Raw genomic sequence first — 24748 nt, forward strand, 5'->3', positions numbered from 1 at the left:
TATGATGTAGAAAAATTTGGACCCCATAGGCTCCATTGATCTGTTTCATGGAGCTTTGCTACTTTTTCTTTAGCTCAAGCTTTTTTTTTTTTTTTTTTTTTTTCCTTTTTGTACCGGTAACTTGCCCGCAGCCCATGCTGCTAACACTGCCCCTTAAGGGATGCCCTCAGGGATTTTACTTCCTCCGAGCCCCATCTTCCATCCACCACACTATCACTACACACACCCACACACACACTCTCTCTCTCTCGCTCTGTGTCAACACAGCCTCGGCTTTTGTCCTCTTAAGGACAGGTCAGTGAACCTGATCCAAGCCCTTATCGTAGTATTTAAACTAGCACTTATTTCTCCCGTTCATACCTTGTGGACGATCTGTGCACAGAACAATTGGGGATGCGCTTATCTTTCTGGGGAAGAAAAAAAAAAAAAACAACATACACACCTCCGGAGGGATTTGAAAGTCAAAAGCAAAGTCACAGAATGAAATAAGATTATGGTCTCTGTGCGGGAAATGGAAAAATCCGCCACACAGCGTTTCTGGCCTTAGAGGACTTGCCTCGGACCAGCTGGACTGTCTGCAAATAGGTCAGCCTGCGTGCCCAGTGTTCAAAGAGAGCAGGGAGGGACCTGATAATTGGTCTTAAACAAATCAGATAGAACAGCTGAGGAGATTCTGTGCACGAAAAAACCTTGTGCCACCCAGGACTTCTGCGTTATGAACCCTTGGGCTCAGCGCATGGCCACCGTCAAAGACAGTGCGAGGGTGCCCGTTTTGGAATCTCCTAAGAAAACCTGGCAGACACGACACAAAACAACCAACAAAGAATAGAAAGAGATAACACACAAAACATACAGGTACCTGAATCCCTTGGAGACTGTGAGACTTGCAAAGGGTCTCAACTGCTTTACAGCCTTCCGTCGAGTTCTAACCCCAGTCCAAAAGCCCTCTGGGTGAACTCACCCTAGTGCTGGCTGGGGCATTGGCTGGTGCAGAACTCAGGGTTGGCTTGCAAGGTCAGTCCCATCTGGGTCGCCAAATTGTTGGAAAAAGATTCCAAGTGTGGTTCGTTATCCTGCACCGATAAGAGACCCACACAGGATTTCAGGCTGGACAGTCTCCAAAAGAGTTTATTCTGCAGAAGATCAATTCCCAAGCCCACAAGTGGACAGTGGAAAAAGACCCCGAACAAAGGATTACAAACAGTTTTATACGTTATTGCTACTTAAACATTCATGACAAAACCATACATATCCCCCTTACAAGGGCACAAACCTATTTTCTCTATAACTATTGGTCTGTGTTATTTGGCATACATTATTTATAAAATACTTTTACAGATGTTTTGCAGCTAACTCCAACTTATCTATCAAGGTCGCATAGCTTGCTGAATTCAGCCGAGGCTTATCTCCTTCTGCATTCCTAAGAACATTCCATGATCTGTGCACAGAGTGGAACGGCCTTGCCTTATAAACAAAGAAGCTGCAAAAATGGAGTAACTATAGTCAAGCAATTAAAAATCAGCTTACAGGGATCAAATAGCAGTTCTCCTTCGTTCACGGGTGAAACTAGGCTTGATTTCAAATTAAACTTAACAAATAAAGCTTGCAATACACGGCTTAATAATTTATAAACTCTCTCACTGCTGGTCAAATATTTTATTGCTACTTAAGCAGCTTTTCTGCCAACAAAATATATAGCAGTGTTGGGAAGAGAAACTAGGTTACTTTGTGAGTTGCCATGTGCAAAAATGCCAACCTTAGATGACATTCTAGAGCATATTGGGGAATTTGACCTGTTCCAGAAGCGAGCCTTTTTCCTCTTGTGCCTGGTATCTGTCTCTTTCACCCCTATTTATGTGGGTGTCGTCTTCCTGGGGTTCACTCCTGAACACCGCTGCCTTAGTCCTGGAGTTGCTGAGTTGAGCAGCAGATGTGGCTGGAGTCTGGAAGAAGAGCTGAATTACACAGTTCCAGAGCAGTGGGGACATGAGGAGTCTTTCTCTAGCCAGTGCTGGAGATACAACGTGGACTGGAACACAACGGGCCTCAGCTGCACAAACCCCTTAGAAAACTTCACTAGTTATAGCAACAGAAGCAGTATCCCTCTCATCCCCTGTCAAGATGGCTGGGTTTACGATTCTTCAGGATCATCAATCGTGACTGAGGTAAAAACGACTATTTTCTTCTCCCTCTCCCAACCCATGTTACTAACTAGTTGAGGGCAGACAAAGGTTAGATGTAAGATAACTGCTTTCATTAAAGAGGAGACTGCTCTTAATGAAATATATTGACTACAATGACATGTTTGATTGCATAAGGCGTATTTCATTTTCTGCTCTGAAGTACCGTACAGAGTTGTTTGCACTGCTGATAAGCTCTTGGTTTCAACAGGGAGCTACCTACATTTCACAAAATAGGTAAAGGGATCCTTGTATAAATTGGGATCCATCCTATGCAAAGCTTTAATTGTATGAGCAGTCCCATGGAAGAGTGTGTATGTGCATCTCAAGCTTCTTATGGAAACCAAGAGTAAAATGCAAGACTTCGGTTGTGCAATGAGTTCCACACAAGTGGATTCCTACATATACATGGTGCTCAGTGTAGGGTCATGGCCTAAATCTTAGAGCTCTTCAGGGGGAAAAAATTGAGCCTTGACAAATGTGAAATGCCTTCTAAATTCATTAGGTTGGATCAAAGATGATGAGATTAAATGGCTACATATAGAGAAAAGATAATGTACAATCCTGCTAAAAGAGTTACCATTTATTAGTCAACCAAGTTGGAAATAAATCACAGAAAAACAGTGGATTTTCAATGTGCTGAAAATGTAGGAAAATATTGGAAAATAACCATTACTTCCAAAGGATATTTAAAAAATTGAACACCACTTGTAATATTCCAGACATTAAATCTAACTTCAAAGATATAGTAGTAGGAAAAATCAGCATAAACAGGATTAAACTAGTTAAGAAGTTTCACTAAACTAAGCTAAAATATTTCATACAATTGTAAGAACAATATAAGTATTTGACTAAATCGTAAAAGCTGAAGACTCTTAACTAGATTTAACACCCCTCTTCCCCCCCCCCCCCCCCAATGGAGGGCTCAGTAAGAAAATTACAGGATAATCCGATGTCTCCTAAACACACACAGGTGCATAGTAGATCACTTTTTCCCCTATACAGAATTATGTTGGCAATATTGGCGATGTGAGTGGGAAAAGGAAGTGAACAACAAATCTCTTCAGACAATTAGAAGGGCATAATGCTGAATACAATTATCAGCATGAGCACCCTTCATACAGAGAGTACCAGTGGAAAATTGATTAGATTTTATTAGATTAGATAGACACACAGTTTACAGAAAAATGCAGGAGGGAACACTATATGATAGAGAATCCTCTTCTGGGGTTGTCCCAAACTGAAAGGCTTCTGGTCTAGTGTTAGAAAATGGATCAAAGTTTCAGGGATCTATCTCCCAAGTCCCTGTATGGGCTATCTTAAAGTTTTGTAGTAGCATCTACCATGGTAGTCTGAGTGCCTTCTGAGCTAATAGATTAGTGTTGTGAAGTCCCTAGCAAACTTTATGGGGTCTTCTCTCTTCCTTGCTTATAGAAAGTTCTGTTTGTGAGTTTTTACTGGCTGTGCTTGTTAGTTGGAGGTTGGTGATTTCAGGTGTCTTTCTGGCTGTGGTTCACAAGCTTCATCAAAGAGAGAGATCTGCTGGAATCCTCTTGACTAAGAATGACTTCTTATCTGGCTCTCACATGCTTCCCTCCATGCTTTTGTGATCTATATTGTACTGGGGTGCACAACTGCCTTGGCACTTCTTAAATGGAGATATGGTCTCTAATGTAATTGGGGTCTAATCTGTTAATGGCTTTAAGATCAGGCCAAAGGCCTTCAACTGGGAGTCAGTGGAGGGAATGGAGCACATGTTCAGGTGTTATAAGCACAGGCAGCCAAATTTGGGCTGTGTTGTTTTCCCCATTCAGAATCACATACAATGAACTGCAGCAGTGGAGTCTGTAGGCAACAAATGAATGGATCATTGTGGCCAGGTCCTTTTCCAGGAGAAAGAGGGTGGAATGTCCTTGTGAGCAGGAAGTGGAAGAAAGCATCAGTGACAGAAGAAGCCATCTGGTCATATCCACACAGCGATAAGTCAAATGGAACCCAAGACTTTGTGCCACTTTAACCACTGGATGGGTTGGAAACAAGGTCTTGGATGGTTCTTTGGGGCATTTCATCATTTCAAGTAGCAACATTTTGGTCTTGCCTCTTAGTAGTGTGGTATATTTTGTCAGTGGAAAATGAGGGTGGAGAATCATCGGCATTGCCATCTCTCTAAGTGGTCTCACGTAGAAGAGGGAATAGTATAGATCTTCATGGAATTATCTTCATATGAATACACACAGAAGGGTTTTTGTGTAAAGTTTTGTTCGGTTTCCAATTAATTGACAACACTTTGATATTTTTCTTCTGTAAGTTTACAAAAATGTCTCCTTTTTCTACTTGTAAAATTTTGCTGAAACCTTTTTTTGTTAAAGGTTTTGGCTTGTGGTAGTTGCTGGCAAATGCATCTCTAGTCACTTATTAGAACCAAGACAAACTTTAACCACTGTGCAATATGTCAGTTCATCTTGGACATTGGAACTGCTTTTAATTTGACAAAATCTAGAATGCCGATTCAAATCACTGCTTCCTATGAGAAGTTCCACCCCTTGTGCTGAGGACAGGCAGAATCCACCCCATTTTAACTTTTCATCCAAAATTCAGCGCTTCTCATGGTCTCTGACCCTCTCCTTCCTTTGTCTTTCTCATTAGCATCCTGGTACCTGCCCATTTTCCTCCTCCCCCGCTCCCCTATCTTGATTTTCTTTCCACCTCACTGTCTCTCTTTTTCCTGTTTGTTGCTGCCCCTCTGCACCTCTTGCCATTCCCCTCATTTCCAGGTTCAGCGTCTCAGAATGCCTGACGCTGCCCAGGGCTCCTCCTGATGTTTCTTTCCACTATGCTTCCCTCAGGAGTGACCATCTGTACACTCCTCCTCTGGAACAGACATCAGCCAGCCCAATTGCTGCTACTGATTTTAGTGAGCAATAGTGCTGTTGTACATGTCCCATTGACTGGGCTAAGGGACACACATCAAGCCACCCTGCCCTGGCTGTTCTCCACGTTCCAATTCCTGGCAGCAAACTCAAGAACCCATCTAGAATCAGGCCATGGAAGGGAGCCTTTATTGAAGGCCCTGCTCACAGAGATGCAACCACGTTTCAGTAACCAGTCTGTGCCATTCTCATCTGACCTGGTGACAACAAACATGGTTGCGTTGTATCCACACAAACTTTCTGCACAAAGTAACCTCGTGCCGGACAAGATAGCATATCTGCACCAAACATGCTGCCTAACCATGTTCACATTGGTGCATTTTGGGAACATCTGTTAGCTTTCCCACAGGGCTTGAGCACCTGGAGAATCTGCAGCTAGAGAAGCAGCATGTGGGGATCAGGTCTGACCAGCCATACTGGGTATGTTTACACTGCAAATAAAAACCCACATCTGGCCCGTGCCAGCTGACTCAGGGTTCCAGGGCTCAGGCTGCGGGGCTGTTTAATAGCAGTGTAGACTTCTGGGCCTAGGCTGCAGCTCAAGATCTGGGACTTCCCACCTTGCAGGGTCCTAAAGCCCAGGCTCCGTGCCGCATGCGGAAGTCTACACTGCTATTAAACAGCCCCTCAGCCCAAGCCCCATGAGCCTGAGTCAGCTGGCATGGGCCAGCCGTAGGTGTCTAATTGCAGCGTAGACCTATCTACAGAGAACTTGAAAGAAATTGGGCCTGCCGAAACAGTTACATGTGCAAGACCGCAAGGGTCCTATCTCCACAGCAAAATAACAGTACGCTGAACCAGATAAAGGAAGACAATCATGTGCCAGCCTAGATCCACATGAAGGGTGAAACAGAGTAACTGCCACTGTTTCTAACAATGTTAACTACATTATGTGTAGACACAAACTGTGTTATGTTAACAGGTTATGCACTGGTTAAAAGTTGTGGTGTTGACAAGGTCTAAAAGGGAACCTGGTGCTGAATGCCCTATAACATTTTGATTATAAAATGTATGGAGGCTAAACTGCTGAAGGCCAGTGTGTTAAATAACAGCTGCATAATGGGCAATATTATGTGCTTTGTAGACAACATCCCGTTCACATGTGTATGCTAGGTGATAAGTCACAACCTGAGACATTAACATTTAGTGAGTAAAAAAATTGTCTTAAGGGATCTTGTCAGCTCAAATGTAGCCCAAAAGATCTTGGGTTTTGTTAAAACAATCCTAAAACAAAAGCTTTCCATTATTTTATTTTAAAATTAAAAAAAAAAAATCCATTCCTTTGTGGTGTTTGTAACCCACACATTGCAGCAATGGCCTAGCACATGGGAACCTGAAGCTGAAATTACCTATAAACTGGCTCGAAGGATAGATTTTTGTGTTGACATGGATGCACATATCCAAATGACATGAGGCAGTGTTGGTGAGGGAGTGATCCACATTTAGCCTCTTAGCATGCCTAGTGTGAAGACAATGGGTGTTGCAAGTGTTTGGCTTTTCTGAAAATCAGACCACTTATTTAGGTATCTACGTGTGGAATTGGGGTGTGTAAAGTTAAACAGTCAATCTTGAACATTTTGGCCCATGTGTTGAAGAGATTGGTATGCACAGATAGGTGCTCTCTCTTGCCTCACTTTTCCTTATGAATAATAATTTCCGAGCATTTTACCTTCATATTTACTATCATCTGTAACAGACTTTTTGGTAACTTGTGATTATTTGTATTGTCTCTATTGCAGCAGCTAAAGGACAAAAGAGAAATAGAAGTCCAATGAGCCAAGGTTTTTAAAACTGACTATAGGTCATGAGTGTCTCAATGACGACTTTAAAGGTGTCTCATTTTCAAAGAGGGTGCTCACGACTGCCTGAAATTTGGGCTCTTCTTAGGCATCTCAAGACAAAAACCACAATCTATCACTTTTGGAAATCTTGCCTGAACTAGGAGCACTCTTCTACTTGTATTAAGTTCGTTGAAGATGTTGCCTTTAATAGCTTTGGGGAGTCCGTCAGAACTTTTCTATAACAGTGTAAACTTGCATTATAAAAGGTTTCCCCAGATACTTTCAGACTTTTAAAAATACACACACATTCAGTTAAAAATCCTGTACTCCTTGTCAATCATTATTATAGGTCTGTTAGACTTTGCTCCCAGATTACCTCTGTATCTGTTAGGCATTTGGAGTGGTCAGGTGCCTTAATTTAATTGCAGAGTCAGCTCTCCTGCATTATACAGGAGTTTTGCTGTTGTTTTAAAAGTGAAATGGAGTCTCCAGGGAAGGTGCTCTGTCAATATTTGCTTTCTTCCATTGGAGTTGCCTTGACTGGCAAGAACTAGATTAACTGCCTCCTGCAGTGCTGAGTCCAGTATTTGGTCACAAGTGGAGAAACAGGCAAATTTTTTGTTTTAAAACCTGCTTGGATGCCAATAATAATTTTCTTCACCTTTAAACATTTCTTATATTTAAATATCTTTTGAAAAGAACAGTAGGTTCTCAGCAACTGGCCTGCTGCCAGTCACACTGGGAAAGTCTCCCTGCTATGGCAAGAGAATGGGCATCTAAGTTGAGCATAAGCCTTTTGATCAAGTCTGAAGCTTTTGTTTAGATTGTTGGGATAAGGATCCCCACCATGGTTGCATCTCCCTTCCTGTGAGCCTCCAACAAGGGCCCTCGCTCCTTTCTTTCAGCCCTCACCTTGCTGTCCAGCAATAAAAAAGGGAGAAGGTCACAGAATGTAAAGGTAGCGCAGGGAAAGCACTATGCTTTGTCCTATGGTAATCCATATCACCGGAAGTCCATCAGCACAGGAGTAAACACATACCGGTGTGTGGATTAAAAATGCGTAGCTTTAATTAACCTAACACCAGTAGGAAGGAAAGGGATTTAGAGCCAGATTTATGTTCTTTAAAGTCCTCAAAATAACCAATTCTTTACCAAACATTTTCTAAAAATATGCACAAAACTCAAGGATGAGTAGCAAGTATCAAATAGGGTCGACTCTGAATAGAACTAGGATAGGTACAATCCTGCTTTGGCTTTCCAAAGCCCTCCCAGTGTCTTAAAGACTCTGTCTTCAGGCCCAAAAAGCTCTGAGGAACTCTCTGTACTTGGGCTTCTTACTGCTAAATTCAGACTGTTCCTGCTCAGAGGGCACTGTATTTTAAGGCAGCGGTTCTCAAACAGTGGTGTACTGCTGGCGCTCTGCAGGAAGCTGATGGGTCACATGATGTTTTCTAGATGCCTATAAAAAGCAGCATCTTCATGGCAAAGAAAATTCTAGATCCTTGTTAGGGCAGGTGGGGCTACTGCTATATAGGAGAAGCAGGAATCGCTGCTGGGACCATAGCTGCCGGCTCCCAGTGGAAGCTGCCAGAGTTGCCAGTATGTTTGTGTTCAAGGGTGTTCAGGTCCGTGGTGATTAACTGTGATTATATAATGCCTAGCACAAAAGAGTCGTCATCCTGGTTGGGGCTTTTGGGTGATGCTCTAATACTGAGCAACAAGTCTAATTTTTTCATCCATATCTCCCTAGTCATATGAGATGAGATGAATGGGAAATAAAGGAGACATCAGCAGAATTATCCAAGGGCCTAGTCTTGTATTCCTTCCTCTGACCACTTCATTAGGACTTTTGGATGCTTAAAATGGAGGATCAACCATTGAATAGAATGCTGTGTTAATAAGACTAGGGTGGTTATTGATATCAACCAGTTTCTAGTTTTAAGGCATGGTGATATTCACTGGGTTTCCCTTCTAACTGTGGTGTGCTTTTTCAGTTTAACCTGGTGTGTGAGGACTCCTGGAAGGTGGATCTCTTTCAGTCATGTGTGAATGTTGGCTTTTTTATTGGATCTGTATATGTCGGCTACATAGCAGACAGGTACGTGTGGGATATTAAAACATAGCTGATATCTCTAATCCATGTTTAGCAGCTAAAAATAAGCAAATGTAGAGGCAAATCCACTTGACTAACAGCATGCTTATGTGCCTTTCAATTAACAAATATTCCTAAGTCTCTGTCTTAGAAAAACATAACATAGACTCAGAGACTTTATAGGTTTTATAGATGCAGACCTTTCTTGATCCTGCGAGCTCCCTCCCTGCAGAACTCGTGCTCCTTCAGTGTATTTTATGATGATACGTGCAAAAAACGCAGACTCTTTATAGGACAATATTGATAACAAAAGCCAGGAAATTGAACGGGAGCTATCATTCTGTCTTTCATGCTCCTTGCTGTGCTGTGGTATGAACTGCAATTATAGTATGAAAACATCCTGTTTCCTTTTGACAAGGGTTTGCTTATCAAGAAATAATACTTTGAGATTGCCAAATAGATACAATATCAATGCAAATATGAGATACCAGCGATTTTCATAATCGCAGCACCTTCTTCAGAACTAGTGTATGAAGTCATTGTAGACTCCCATTGATATCACTGATATACCACTGGCTCCAGGCACAGGAAGCTCATGTTGTGTTTTAAAGCATTAGAACCATTTTTCCAGTCACTGAAAAAAGATATGCCTACATGCTAACAATGTGTTTCTTCCCTTCATCCTCCCCACCCAAATTGCTTTGTCTTGCAAGCTCTATGGGCCTTATCATGTAAGCTCTCTGCGTGTGAAACTCATATTCATGTCAATGGAAGATCCAAATATGGGCGGTATGCAGGATTGGGACCTTTGTATGTAAATGATTTACTCCTAATTCTCCTATTACATGGGCACTTCAAAAGAGAGTGCAGAGTAATTATATTAATTTACAGGTATTTTTCCTCCATACTTAATAACACAGACTGTAATTCCAGAAGTAGAGAGGAAGGAATGCCTTTATCTTCTATACATATTAATGTGGACCTATTGCTCACCTGTCATTTGGGATACTTGGTTTCATCCAAACCGCTCAAAAGCATTTATGGAGTTACAAAGCAATGGGCAAGTGAATGGTAGGTGAGCAGGAGGCCCATGTTAACATCATATAAACGTAGATCTGTAATATTAATGTGGGCCTATCCCTCTAATAGATAGATGTTGTTTGGATTTTCTAAATGCTACATGAAGCTTTTAAGAGTTTACTTCTGTTTGTGTCTATATTTTGACTTGTGCATGCAACTTTTTTTCCACTGCAGGTTTGGCCGTAAACTTTGCCTTGTAACAACAATCTTTGTAAGTGCCACCTCTGGGGTTCTGGTGGCCTTTGCACCGAGCTACCTGTGGATGGTGATCTTTCGCTTCATACAAGGACTGGTCAGCAAGGGCAGCTGGACAGCAGGCTACATCCTGAGTAAGACTGGCGCTTTCCCTATGCGTGATGTTGGTAACAGGAGATGAAGGGAAAGTTGGCAATTCATTGGACTAAATGTGAACTGGAAAGGAGAAAAGGGGGAGAGGAAGTGCCCTTTGCTGCTTTTTGAAAGTATGTACAAGGCTTACTCAGAGATTGGTTTTCCCCTCTGCTTCTCGGTTTACAGTAGAGAGATCAGTTTTTCTTCCCTCAAACCCCAATGTCTTTTGGAAGATCAGAATAGTGATGTCAAATGAGGCTGTTAACTGAGTTGCGGTCCCTCTTACCTCAGAGCTCCCCAGTACACAAGAGAGGGAAGCGTGCAGCAACTTGGTGTGACATCACTATTTAGGCTCCAGTGTTCTCTGAAAGGAGGAGGTGATGGAGGAGGACTGTAAAATAACAAGCGGAGGAAACAAACTACTTTGAGGCATCTTTATAGCTAAAGGGCAAACCCGGGCTTTACATCCTAAACAATAGCTCAAGTACTGTAGATGCCTACCAAGAAAAAGACAGAAGTTGTTCTGGTGGTCTTGGATATTGCATGCTCATTTGAGGGTGGGAAGACAATAAAGGGGTCACGTGCAGGCCTGGATTAACCCATCGCTGGGTCCTAGGCGAAGCTACACTTCTGGGCCCCACCTTCTAGTATGAATAATAGCAGATGGTCGTAAGGTATGCTCACTGCGGCCAGGCTGTGGATCCACTTGACCAGCTGTTTGTCCTGCTGCTGTTCATGGCACGGCTCACCATGACGGGGGAGCGGGAGTGGCTGGCCCAAAACTGAGCAGTGCTGTGACCCCATGCACCGGCTTGGAACGCCACTCACTCAAGTGAGTGAAGTTCTTTCAGTCTGTGCACAAAGCCACATTGGTTTAAAAAAACCCATTTCCCCCCCACTCTGATCATGTCACTCTACATTGATTCGGTCTTAGTTTTTTGTCTGTGTGGTCTGCTAACTATAGTTCACAATTGCCCAAAGTGATAAAGATGGGCCACTGGGGATTCCTTAGGTTGTTGTGGAATTTAAGCTTCGGTTTTGATTTTGTTTTTAAAATATTTCTCCTTCATGGTTGCAAAGAAAGTCTTCCAAATGCTACATGGCTCAGCATTGTCTGTCACCCTGATTTTGTAAGGCAGACAGTTTAAACAATAGCGCTGAGTGGTATGAACTGCCCCATTCACCTCAGTGGAGTGTTAACTCCGAAGGTGACAAAAACTGAAATGCCAACATTTTAAACTATTGTACTGCTGAACATTTTAGCAGGAACATCCGGCTAATGTAGTTATCCAGAAGTTTGAGATGGAGAAAATCTAATGTATCAGCCAGTCCATTCTGTGCCAATACATGATTGTTTCCTATAGTGCATCCTCTAGTGATTTGAATATTAAGTTCACTGCTGGCACTTATGCAGCTGTCTCTACAACTTCACATCAGTCATACAAAGAAGCATTATTACCTCCTTGCACAGTATGATCTTGCAGTTATGCATTATGGGAATTTTATTTAGCATAGTGTTGTATTGTACAGTAAAATACCCATATGTAAATTTTGGTGATAGTTGTTGCACTTAAGCATGGAATGCCATAACAGGAAATAAGATTTAAGCACAGTACAGTCAAGTATAAGAACATAAGTACTGACTTCAATGATCTAATAAAAATAAATTTACATAAACCAATTAAGTTTGGTCAGCAAGTAACAAAGGGTTTGTGTTAAGATTTTATGCAAAAATCTAGAATTTTTAAGGAACATTCTTTAGGGAATTAGTGTTTTGTCTCTAAACTCCCTAAAAAGAAATCTACACCTGCCAAAATGCTTGATACCCCTTGTTTCTGGAATAGGGTTTCTTGGTTCTTCCATCTCTAAATTGAGACATCAGTATTCCTTCTGTTTTTGAACTGTCACTTACATAATATACATTTTAGTCACAGAAGTTGTTGGCCCAAGCCACAGGAAGACCGTGGGAATTCTCTATCAAGTGGGCTTTACAGTTGGACTCCTCCTGCTTGATGGTGTTGCTTATGCTGTTCCTCACTGGAGATGGTTGCAGCTCACAGTTACTCTGCCAGCCTTCCTCTTCTTGCTCTATTACTGGTAAACACTTTCATTATCCCTCAGCAGAAGATTTAAAATGCAATTTCCGTTCACCCAAGAGAGATGCTCAAGAAGCATAGGGTAATCTGTCGTATACCACTTGCGTGCACATTACTCTGGTTGATGCACATGGCAGATCTACGACAACAAAGAGTGGGAATAGACTCCTTTTAATGTTCAATCTTTGCTTGTATCATACCAAACACACCTTATCTCATGTTCTATTAGGAATCAAACTTCTGTTGTGTTATGCTGTTAGTTGGATTTTTTTTTTTTTAAAGAAAATTGGATGTAAAATTTGAGACAACGAATTGGATTAAACATACGCTTAACTGAAACATTGTTTACAGGGAAATTATTGAATAATTTAGGGCTGTAATTTGACTGACATCACCTTGAAATGGTGGTTATTTAGTGGTGTCCAACGGCTAAGTGTTTTTATTTAAAGTGGCTTGTTGCACAGAATTCTTTTTTTTTTTTTTTAAGTGACACTGAGTTTTGTGGCACAACCAGAAAGCAATAGATAGATTCCTTTTTAGTAGATCAATTTGATGTATTGTTTAAAAGAATTAACTTGTATCTTTTCGGTTTCACTTTTTTTTTTGGGAGCACTTTTCTGTGAAGAGTTGTCTGCCTGCAGTAGGGACTAGGGTGATAGAGAATTTGGTCTTCTTCCTTTGTCCATTTTTGTGAGTTTTATTTGACATGAGTAAATGGAGTGAGCGTTCCAGTGCTGTGTGTGCACACTTGTTGTCTGGTGCGGGTGTAGCTGGAAAATGGAGCTTTATGAGGAGCCATCAGATGGGTGAATTGATTGGGTGAGTGATACAGATGTTCTTGTTTCATGATAAAACAATAATGTGAAAATCCTACATGTGTTCATCTCTAGTTAGCCTGTGCTACCGCCAAGGCTCCTACTCCAACTTCATCTTGCAACATGGCAAACGGTTCTTTTCCTGAGAAGCAGAAAGTATTGTCTCTGCATTCAATAGAAGTGCTGTCTCCATAGTCTTGGTTCAGCACAGATGTCCCCTTTTGTTTTCAGTATGGCAGTGTCTGCTTGCTTGTGTTACAGGTGTCTGCCAGAGTCTCCAAGGTGGCTGATATCTCAGAGGCAAAATGACAAGGCCATGAAGATTGTGAACTATATTGCCAAACAAAATGGGAAAAAGCTGCCTGCCCATTTTCAGGTGAGCTTGGGGTTTTATGCTTGTAGGTGAACATTATAAAAGTTCTTTCTATAATATCTTCCACCTGAAGAGTTCTACATGTTGGTAATATCAAAGTTAACCTCAGAGTCCCAGCTGGATAACTGTTATCCTCCATTGTACAGATGAGGAAGCTGATGCATGGAGAAATTCAGTGACTTGCCCCAGGTCATGCAGGAGGTTTGAAACAAGGCCAGAAATAGACCCCCAGGTCTCAGTGCTGTGCCAAGGTTCTTATGTATTCCAGAGCTTGAAACCATTTCCACTGCAGTCCTGCTGACTCATGACCTATTCAGCTAAGACGAAAGAAAAAGAAAATTATTTAGAATGAGGCTTGAAATCCTGTAGAAATAATTTAGGAAACACCAGATCAAAAAGACAAGGAACTACTAAAACTGTTGAAGTTAAAGAATTCCCTCATCATGATTGCGATCCTTCTCTTCCATATCCCATTCAACAATCACAGTGGAATGGTGCATTTCCCAGTAAGCTCTTGTGTATTGTATTAAGTAATATCTCTAATATATGATTACAGCATATTACTGTGCCCCTTCCTTTTTGCCTTAACATGATACATTTCTCTCACCCATTTAGTCCTTAATTAACAATGCACTGGTTCTTCTGTAGAATATTAACCTTGAAGAGGAAGATGAGGAAAAGCGGAGCCCTTCAGTCATGGACCTTGTTAGGACACCTCAGATGAGGAAACACACATTTGTTTTGATGTACAACTGGTAAAAAAACAAAACAAAAACAAAGCAAAACATTTTTTTTAAAAAAGTTGTCTAGAGGTTTTTTTATTATAAAGCATTGAAGTTCCAGTTTTGTCTTAAACCCATTTCCTGCATTCAGAACTCAGTTGTTCGTGCTCCAGACTTTTTCTCCTCCTGTGCTACTGGGTAGATTTCTCTGTTAGACTCTTCGTCCTGTCAGGGGAGTTCATAGTAATAGTATAAGCTAGAACTCTTAACTGTGGTTTCAGTTAACTCCATTACCATGATGACCTTGTATGTCTAGTTACCAGTGGATGAATTATGGGGGCCACATGAGGACTTTTCTACACATAGAGAAGTTAAACTCATTGTTCCCCACTCCATCAGTTGAAGAGCACTTTGCATCTATGCAGATAAGTGCTTCCATCAACTGTAGGAAGGAAAAAATTGGTATCAATTACTACAAAATGTTATGGGGATAAGAACTGGGGTAGCCTAAATTGGTGCAGGCTCAATCAATTGGGTGACAGTCTGGCTGTGCACAGTGACACAATTGGCTCAATATCCAATCTGACTGTTGTCCCCTCAGCCCCTGGTGTGACCCACACAGTATCTGCTGTACCCAGAAATGCCTCTCCATTCCAGGCCTGAATTTAGCCAGGAGATGAGGAGATATTGAGGAAAGTGTGATGGAGGGAGTTATTGGGGCAGGGAAGGTAACGGAGGAAAGAAGGTGCAGGGGGGTCCCTCACCTGAGGACTGAGGTTCACTATCTGAAGGAGCCATTTCACCTGAATCAATGTAAGGCAGCCCTAGTGTGGATGCATTCAATTGACTGTGAAACTATTGATGGAAAGCGATCGATTGCAGTACCGACTGATTTCTCCAATATAGACACAGCCAAAGTGACCCCATAGGCTTTGCCTGCACTCGAATAGCCCCATTCACGCATCAGCCTGCAGCAGTCTGTGTAGATCTGCTGTTGCTGACCCCAAAGCCTAGCCAAGAGCAAGCAGAGACTTGCACCAATTGCAGTAACAGAGGTCTGTGCTTTTAACGAGGTTAGGCCAAGGCCTATGGGAGTCATTCTGAACTTGTGTGCAGTAGAGAAATCACGCCGTGATAGAGCCATTAGTTCTTATACCCAGTTTGTGCAACCATTGGTTGAGTGGCCAGGCTTTATATTAAGAAAAGCAACCAATAGGAAAGGAGGAAGAAGAGTAAAATAGGGTAGGAGAGGCCAGCTTTTGCTTGCACCTTTTTTACTCTTTCCTTTTATATACTCTTCTGCCAAACTAAAAGCATATAAGTTACAGCACCACATAGCTAACCCCGAGAATTGGACCAGAGTTTTTGTCGTTGGATTAGATTACAAGGTCCTCTGGGCAGGAACTGTCTGTGTTCTGTCTAATACATCACTAATCTCAATGTTGTCACATCGCAAATAATAACCAAATGCCACCATGGATGATTACAACAAATCCATGTTGACATTTCAGAATTTCCTAGCCTCAGAGCTTGTTTATGTGGGGAGCTACTGTGTGGCAAGCCAGGCATGTGACTCTATGGTGCACCAGACCTTTCCTGGACTTTGTGTTCTGTAGTAGTTCCACATGGGCTGTTACTGCACGGCAAGCTGGTGCGCTGTGGATTCAGACCCTGGGTCTCCACACAGTAGCTTGCCATGTGTAGCACTCAGTTGTGGGTAAATTTATCTTATGAGGCAAGATGAGAATGTTACTCCAAGCTTTTGACTAGGAGAATCTGCCTATCTTCTGAACTCACTGCCAGTATGCATGGCCCATTTATTCAACTGTCCATCTGAGTCTTCATCATGTCTCTGGTGATACAGATTGGGCACTTCACAAATATTTCCTTCGGTGGTGATAAGCCCATAATTGTAACTCTGAAAGCTTTTTGAGCTTTAGTCTGATACCATTAATATTTCCTACCTGACTTTTATTCAGCATTTAGCTCCTAAATTACCATTTTATTTCATGGGCTGTAAACTCTACCCTCTAAGTTTCTGCTTTTTGGCATTAATCTCTACTCTTCTTCACTCAGGCTCCCAGGCTTTCATCTACACTGTTAAGTAAATTAGAGCTGAAGCTGGTTTCATTGACCTGATTGTTGTTCAGGTTTGTTTGTGTGCTCCAAGAGGAAACAGGTCTGTGTTCTTTGACTAAATAATTTCTTAAGAAGCTTGGGCTCTGTTCTCTACCTAGGTTGACAAGCTCTCTTCTGTACCAGGGGCTCATCATGCACATGGCAATGGCTGGTGGGAACATGTATCTGGATTTCTTCTATTCTGCCCTTGTTGAATTTCCCGCTGCCCTTATTATCATTCTCACAATCAATCGCATTGGCCGTCGCTATCCCTGGGCTGCGGCAAATCTGGTGGCAGGGTCCGCCTGCCTTATTACAGCTTTCGTCCCAGAGGGTGAGTTATCAGAGGTTTCCGTGGTTTGCCCTCCCAGTGTTACCTCTTGGGAATCTCATTAGTCTGTCTTGCTATATGTGAGCTTTGAAAGTTTGCAAAAGTACATCTGTGATTGTAGCCTGTCATGGATAGGTGCCAGAGACTTCCCGCCCCCATCCTCCCCTCCCCCCCAAGAAGCAAAATGGAGTAAATGAAAGTTTAAATTTTTGCCGAGATCAGAGTTATTAATGGGAAATTGTGTACTGTACATAGCTTTGAATGTCACATTGTACAATAACCCATGTAGTGCCGATTTGTTTTAATCGGCTGTGTCATACAATTAAACAATAACAGGTCCTTTGACGTAATCAAATTCAAGTAATATAGGATTATTGTGTCATTAGATAACCCCATCCCACCCAACTACCCTTGACCAAAAAGCCTTCAGGAAACTCGGTAATTGAAATATATGTTTCCTTTGCAGATATTCACTGGCTAAAATTGGTTGTAGGTTGTATTGGGAGAATGGGAATTACAATGTCTTTCGAAATGGTTTGCTTTGTAAATACTGAACTGTACCCGACGTTTCTGAGGTAAGTGCATTGCCTGGGGCCAGCATGAAGTGAAAGGCAGCTGTTGAAACTGATGGATATGTTGCATTTTATATTTACTTCACTATTCGTACAAAAAATGCTCCAGAAGTACAGCTGTATTGATATCTAAAGAACATTATGCAAATGGATCACTTAGAAAATTGAATAAAAGACAAGTTAATGCAGGAATAGGACAAGCAGCTTCTCCCAATACATTGTGCTGCAAATGGAACATGCAGGGCTGGATTAAAGCAAGTTTCTTGTCCTTCAAATCCAGAGGTTGAAAGGGGCTAAAGACAAAGAATCGGTGAGAAATGGAATCTGTTGCAGGAGAATAGGAAGATGGAAGTAACATAAGAGTTTTTTTGAGAGGGAAGCATAATTAAGGAGGACTGGGAAGAATCTGGGCTGGTTGAAGTTTTGAAAGCCCCATTGTTTTGGTGCATAGGGGCACTTTTTGGCCTTAAAGGGAAGTGATGAATTCTCCATCCCTTGAAGTCTTCAGATCAAGACTAGATGCATTTCTGGAGATAATCTTTAGCCAAACACAAGTTACTGGGCTCGATGTGGGATGATAAAATTGTATAACCAGTGATATACAGACTAGATGATCTTATCGTCCCATCTGGCCTTAAACTGTGTGGAGCTATTAATCTACAGCTGAACACTGGATTTGTATAGCAGTTCCATAAGAGGATTTTAGATACGTGCATGCTGAAAGAATCTAAGTTTAGTTCATAGTACATAGAAACTGCTAGATTCTCATACTCTCATTTGAAATTTGTATAATTGAAATGAAATTGAAATTGAAATGCCTATAAGCTCTACTTAGAAAGTTACTGAAGGTTTTTTTGTTTCTTATGGACATGTTCAAAGATCCGCTAATGTATATCTCCCTATATTAACAGTTATTTAAAATAATGTAGCTAATATTTTCAAAGTTCTGTTCTATCTGGTGGGATAATAAGACACTATGAGCCTGATTCTCTACTACCTTGACCTTCATTATTATTAATAATCATTTTTATGACAGTAGTGCTTGAGGGCCAACGAAGAGTAGGGCCTCATGTGCTAGGCACTGTACGAACATAGAGTAGTACATGGTCCCTGCCATGAAAAGTTTACTATCTAAACAGAAAAGACAGAAACAGTAGGGGAAGTTTCAAGGTATTTTTTGGGTGGTGGCAGGTTTTATAGGAGGGATCAGCTAAATGGGAAGGGAAGTGGGGGAAGGACGGCAGAGCAGATGAGAAGAGTAAGGAGGATCAGGTGTGGTGTGAAACTGAGACAAAGACTGTGAGGGGATGGGGAGGGTTGTTGTAGATAGCCAATCCGCATAGAGCAGAGAGAGCCCAGTCAAAGTTGTAGAAAGTTCTCTGAACCTCAGGGGATCACTTACTCACACCTATGCAAAATAGGTGTAAACCTTCTCATTGCTATTTGCTAGGATTATAGTCTTACGCTTCACAGCTTAAATGACTTCAGGAAGTAGAGAATCAGGACTTTTTTATTCTATTTTGGTATTTCATTAGGGTTAGGCTGCTGAGACCACACCTTATCATGCTGAGCAATAGTTTCATCATTTCCTTTTACTCCCCTATCCATCTGTTGTCTCTTGTTTCATGATTAGATTGGAAGCTCTTCGGGGCTGGGGTGGTTTTGTTGTTGTTTTTGTTCCTTGTCTAGCTACTATGGGGTTCATGTCCATGTCTGGGCTTTGAGGCATTGCTGTAATGCAAATAATTAATCATCATAACTTGATGGCAGGATGTATTCTGTACCAGCTGTGTTCTGAACAACTCTGCTCCACCTACAGAACTTTTTCAGACCAATATAATGCAATAATTGTTTTGCTGTTAAATCAGGAACCTTGGTGTAATGGTCTGCTCTTCCCTGTGTGATGTTGGTGGGATGATAGTCCCATTCATTGTCTACAGGCTGGCAGAGATCTGGCACGAGCTGCCACTTTTAGTTTTTGGTAAGTATTTTCTTACCTTCTTGTGGAGTGTTCCCCAGGCATATTAACCATGCATCAGTTGTTGTTATGCCAAACAAATCTGAGAAATGTATTCCAAATCTAGGGGAGAGAATATATTTCCCTTCACAAAACCTTCATCTCATAATAATCTAATAGTTAACTTTGGAGTTGTTTGTGTATTCATTGAATCATAGAGTTGGAAGGGACCTCAGGAGATCATCTAGTCCAACCTCCTGCTCAAAGCAGGAATAACCTCAGCTAAATTATCCCAGCCAGAGCTTTGTCAAGCCGCAGTTTAAAAACCTCCAAAGATTAAGATTCCACCATCTGCCTAGGTAACCCATTCCAGTGCTTCACCACCCTCCTAGTGAAAAACTTTTTCCTAATGTCCAACCTAGACCTCCCCCACTGCAACTTGAGACCATTGTTCCTTGTTCTGTCATCTGCCACCAGTGAGAACAGCCTAGCTCCATCCTCCCTGGAATCCCCTTTCAGGTAGTTAAAGGCTGCTATCAAATCCCCCCTCATTCTTCTCTTTTGCAGACTAAACAAGTCTACTTCCCTCAGCCTCTCCTCATAAGTCTTGTGCTCCAGCCCCTTAATCATTTTTGTTGCCCTCCGCTGGACTCTCTCCAACTTGTCCACATCCTTTTTGTAGTGGGGGGCCCAAAACTGGACACAATACTCCAAATGCAGCCTCACCAATGCTGAATAGAAGGGAATAATCACTTCCCGCGATCTGCTGGCAATGCTCCTATTAATGCAGCCCAATATGCTATTAGCCTTCTTGGCAACCAGGGCACATTGCTGACTCATATCCAGCTTCTTATTCAGACTCCGCTTCCATATTATATTTGGTTTTTTAAAAAGCTGCGAACAAGCAAATGTTGATTTGACAAGTCAAAGGATTGTGAAAATTACCAAAATTCTGATCACATTTCAATCTGTTGACAATATTCATTTGAGTCGTTTTCCCACTTCTGTGGTTTGGACTCTGTCTTGAGATAAGGTGTTGTAATTTCAAATGGTGCCTGTCTGGTATATTTTATGGATTATTAAGGATGTTGCATACTTCAGTCTTGTCAATATGCTCTCTTTTGATGGAATAGCCATGTAAATAATCATCTTTTTAAAAGGCTATAGACTAGTAAGCAGCCTTTTTCAAAGCAGGCTGAGGCTTCCTGGAGAGTGGCTAATCTAAATTTCAGGCCAGGTACTGCAAAATTTCTAAATCTTTGGACTAGAGCATTATCTTTAGAAGACTGTCTTTGAAGGCAATACATTATTTTAAATAAAGAGCATATTTATGTTATTCATAGGGAACTTAACAATACATACATTTTAAAATGGAGCTTATGAAAGTGGGTAACCAAGAGTGAGAGATGAACTGTCATTTTTAAAATGTTGTTCTTATGGTTACAAGAAATCTAATTCATTTCATGGCATACAAACTAGCATTCGTTTGTCAAATATGCCTTTCCAACCTGAGATATTCTAGTACAGTACATATCTTATAATTAAATTTTACTATCTATTATCTTCATAATGCTGTAATGCCTCCCTGAAAAGCTGTGAATCCGTTCTGCATGCAAAATTTCTCCATATAGTATACATGTGTGTATATATACACACTCTTTCACTGTGGAGCAAAATTTGGCCCTTTATTTTTGTATGTTTAAAAAAAAATCTCTTCTACAAACTTAGTTTTGTTTAAATTTCAGCAATTATTATTGCAGCCAGATAGCATCAGATGTATCATATGATGTAAGTTGGGTGCTAAGTTGGTCATCTTGTGTGTGTGTGTTTAATTTGAAGCTGTGGTTGGTTTAATTGCTGGTGGATTGGTGTTGCTGCTCCCTGAAACCAACGGGAAAACTTTGCCTGAGACTATTGAAGATGTCGAAAACTTGCATAGGTGAGTCAGGAGGCACATTCGGGCTGTTCAAGCTGCTCATGTTTAGAAATAGGAAAGACTAAGAGAAAACACTAAAATGTAAACGTACAGTCAGTGGTTGTCATTGGAATTATGGCGAGACTTGTGGCATAGTTACTGCACTATTCGGCTGTGTTCTAGGTATAGGAATGCCATGTAGATGGCAAAGCTCATTTTGCCTTCAGAAAGTTAACTGTGGCGTGTATAATAGGGACCCTGTATCCATGGTGTTTAATGGCCTTATGAAAAATGTTCTGTTTTGACATCTCTAGCAAGTGCATCCGTCCTGTCCGTCCTCCCAACACACCACACAATCCTGTGAAATTACTTTTTTGCACATTTATTCCAATGGTGATTTTTCTTAGGACTCAAAAGAAGAATGAGCAGATGGACACCGTATTCTCCAAAAGAAAACTGTGCTGCTTCTATTCATTTCTTATTAAAGTTTATAACAAATAGTTCTACCCATCTTTAATAGTAAGATAGTGAGCTCTGTCTACACATGACTGATGGCCAGACTGTGACCTGGAGTTTGCATTCTGTGCCCTCCTCACTCCCTTGCAATGGCTCCCCTGATCATGGGTAGCAGCACAGAAAGGAGAGCAGCCTCTATAGGGCTGTTGAGTCCCAACCTGGTGCAAGTGGGCAGGATGGAGTAGGGAGTGGGCAGAGTCCATGGCTTTAGCCCTCGAATTTGCAGACTAGTTTAGTTATGCTGGCATCCCAGGGGAAGGATGTTGTGCCAGGAATGGGTCTGGCACAGGGCATAGCAGGGGGAAACAGGTAAACAGATTGTGTCTGATAGTTTTACTCAAAATCTTTTCCTGCCCAGAGCTATTTTTGGGTTGGCTGGCTACCTTCTCTGCCTCCAAAGCGCTACTTGTTAATTTCGGAACCTTCCAGCTTCAGTTTTTTTCACTGGGAAAACTTCACTTGCCAATAATCTGAGAACAACAAACATGGGCCATTAGCTGGACTTTGGATAGCAGCATCAGCCTCTCACACTCATTTCATAACTCCCTTATCAAATGCTGTTTGGGCAAATGGGGAAGTTTTTTCCCTATAAAATAGAAAAAGATGAGTCCTTATCAGCCATTCAGTGCAGTGATGTAAAGAAGCAATGCTTGTTGAGAGGGACGGCAAATGTTAGGTCTTTTGGAATAGACAGCTCATTTTCACAGCAGAAGAAGTCAATGACCAGAAGTCCATATGAAGTTACATGACCTTTGAACCCATGAGGGCATCTTGAGAGTCAAATTACATTTATTGTATATGGCATCTATTTACAGTAACAAATAGCATGTTGTAAAACTAAAATCTGCTGGTTAGCCTGTAAGCTATGCAGTGCACTATGTTGTTGCTGAATGCCTCTTCATAAAGGTATAAAGTACATGGATAGTGACACTGCAGTCAGTGTGACTACACACAGGCTAAGTTAGGCATATGCTTCTGTATCTTAGGCCAGGTCTACACTTACCTGAAAATTCTGCGGTAGTCGATGGGCGTTACCGTCGACTTCTTACCTTCCATTGTGCGTGGCCTCGTCACTGCGCTGCACCGATGGGAAATGCATTTCTATTGACGCAGCACTTCACCACTTGAAGGGGTGGTTTTACTGCGTCGACTTCTGGATCGATTGAGCGACTCTTCACTGACTGCTCAATTGATCCAGGAAGATCGATCTGACGGTGGAGAATTTGCCGCTGACAGTGTGTACATATCCTTAGATAAAGCATTAAGGCAGCAGTTGGTAGTATGTGCTTGATCATATAATAACAAGAACAAAAAAAATTGCAGGATACTCCTCTCAAATGAATTACAAAATGTAATGTTGAAGTTGAAATAGCAAATTGACTTGGGTAAAATTTTCAAGTGTCTAAGTGATTTAGGAGCATAAGACCCATTTTCAAAAGTGACTTAGGCACCTAAGAGCCAAATTCCAATGAGTCTTATGACTCTATAGTGGCTAAATCACTTTTGAAAATGGGACAAAGACACTTCAGCTAAACAAAATGGTAACATTTTCAGGTCAATATTCTATGTTCCCGGTTATTCTTTGTTTCTGGCTATTGCATGCTCTTTTCTCACTTCATCATTTTCCTGATTCCTTTTTGGTTTTGTTTCATCTTTGCAGACAAGAAAACCCGACAGAGAAAATTATCTACCTCCATGTGCAAACAGAGGAAGCTGCAAACTCCAAATGTGATCTGCCTTTGGCACAATACTAAAGAGAGAGTTTTTAAAAAACACACCCTGTAGTACCATGCTTCCGTCTATGCTGCTTTAATCCTTGGTTCCGCATACTTAAGATTTTTGCTGCTTTGTTATCCAAAAGGCACAACAAGCTACCAATTACCCCCTTCCCTCTTACCATCTTATGGTGTATTTACATTTTAGGACAGTAGTTTTGAAACTTTTTGTTGCCAATCCCATAGACTACACGCTTACCTATTCAGATATTTGCACTGCCATCATCCCTTTAATGTTTGGTTACTTATTAATAAAGAGATTACCTAAGGGTATGTCTACACTGCAATGTAACCCCAGGGTTAGTGGGACTTCAGTCAGCTGACCCATGTTAGAGAATTCTGGGCTTGAACATCTACACTATTTGATTATTAACCCCACATTAAGACTTCTCTAACCCGGGCTTGAACGTGGGGCTCTGGCATCCACATTGCAGCACACTGACCCAAGTTAAATCAACCATATCCCAAAGTCCATAGTGCCCTCCTAAAATGTGGCCACTCCAGCCCTTGGACTGTGATACTCTATGGGAAAACTTTATTGCCCACCCTGCTTGCTACAGGAAGTTTGAAAGGCTCACCAACGCAGCCTGCCAAGTAGTCGTTTTGGCCTGTGTGTTCCCAGCTACTGGAGCCAGCAACATGGAGGAGGCGCCTTTTGACAAACGTCTCTTGCTTGTGCTTTCACTCCTGTGCCAGGAAACGGGCAGAGCTTCCATGAGGTGCTGGTGGATATTTCAGCTGCATTTTCTGACCCACTAAAGCTACCTGATGGATTTCATGGTGGAGCAGGAGGAGGCAGAGGAAGAAAAGTACCCTGACATGGCAGACCTTCACTGGCAGATGCGTCTCACTACAATCATTATAGCCGTTGATGCCCCCTATGTAGACTGGTGCTTCTTGCACAGTGCCGCAAGCACTGACTGGTGGGATCACATCATTTATGCAGACCTGGGATGACCAGCTGTGGGTCCAGCTTGCCCCTACCTTCCAGTGTAGATACACACATGAGAGCACCCTTGCCAGTGCAGAAGTGGGTTGCTATAACCATGTGGAAGCTGGCAACCCCAGAATACTATAGGTCTGTTGCCAACCAGTGTGGTGTTGGAAAGTCGACTGTGGGTAAAGTGGTGGCAGATGTTTCTGAGGTAATCAGATGTGTGGCTTA

The 24748-nt window shown here is 41.7% G+C and overlaps 1 protein-coding gene across 1 annotated transcript; it reads left to right on the plus strand.

Moving 5' to 3' along the window:
* The first annotated feature begins 1712 nt into the window (after positions 1-1712).
* On the plus strand, positions 1713-24021 carry LOC137157778 (solute carrier family 22 member 2-like). Its single transcript, XM_067555189.1, has 11 exons — positions 1713-2165; positions 8886-8989; positions 10238-10392; positions 12322-12490; positions 13566-13680; positions 14326-14432; positions 16637-16851; positions 17315-17423; positions 19289-19401; positions 21217-21316; positions 23469-24021. Exons 1-11 carry the CDS (start codon positions 1749-1751, stop codon positions 23560-23562), a joined length of 1698 nt encoding a protein of 565 aa, XP_067411290.1. The 5' UTR covers positions 1713-1748; the 3' UTR covers positions 23563-24021.
* Positions 24022-24748: the final 727 nt, after the last annotated feature.

Source organism: Emydura macquarii, unplaced genomic scaffold (genome assembly GCF_026122565.2).
Source record: "Emydura macquarii macquarii isolate MOO-44397 ecotype Brisbane River unplaced genomic scaffold, CSIRO-AGI_Emac_v2 contig_1559, whole genome shotgun sequence".
Taxonomy (NCBI): domain Eukaryota; kingdom Metazoa; phylum Chordata; order Testudines; family Chelidae; genus Emydura; species Emydura macquarii.

Bases quoted from the DNA above. Each gene is read 5' to 3' on its own strand.
- LOC137157778 (XM_067555189.1), top strand. From the start codon at position 1,749: ATGCCAACCTTAGATGACATTCTAGAGCATATTGGGGAATTTGACCTG. The intron at 2,166-8,885 runs GTAAAAACGACT...GTGCTTTTTCAG, and splicing joins GATCATCAATCGTGACTGAG to TTTAACCTGGTGTGTGAGGA. The intron at 10,393-12,321 runs GTAAGACTGGCG...TATACATTTTAG, and splicing joins GACAGCAGGCTACATCCTGA to TCACAGAAGTTGTTGGCCCA.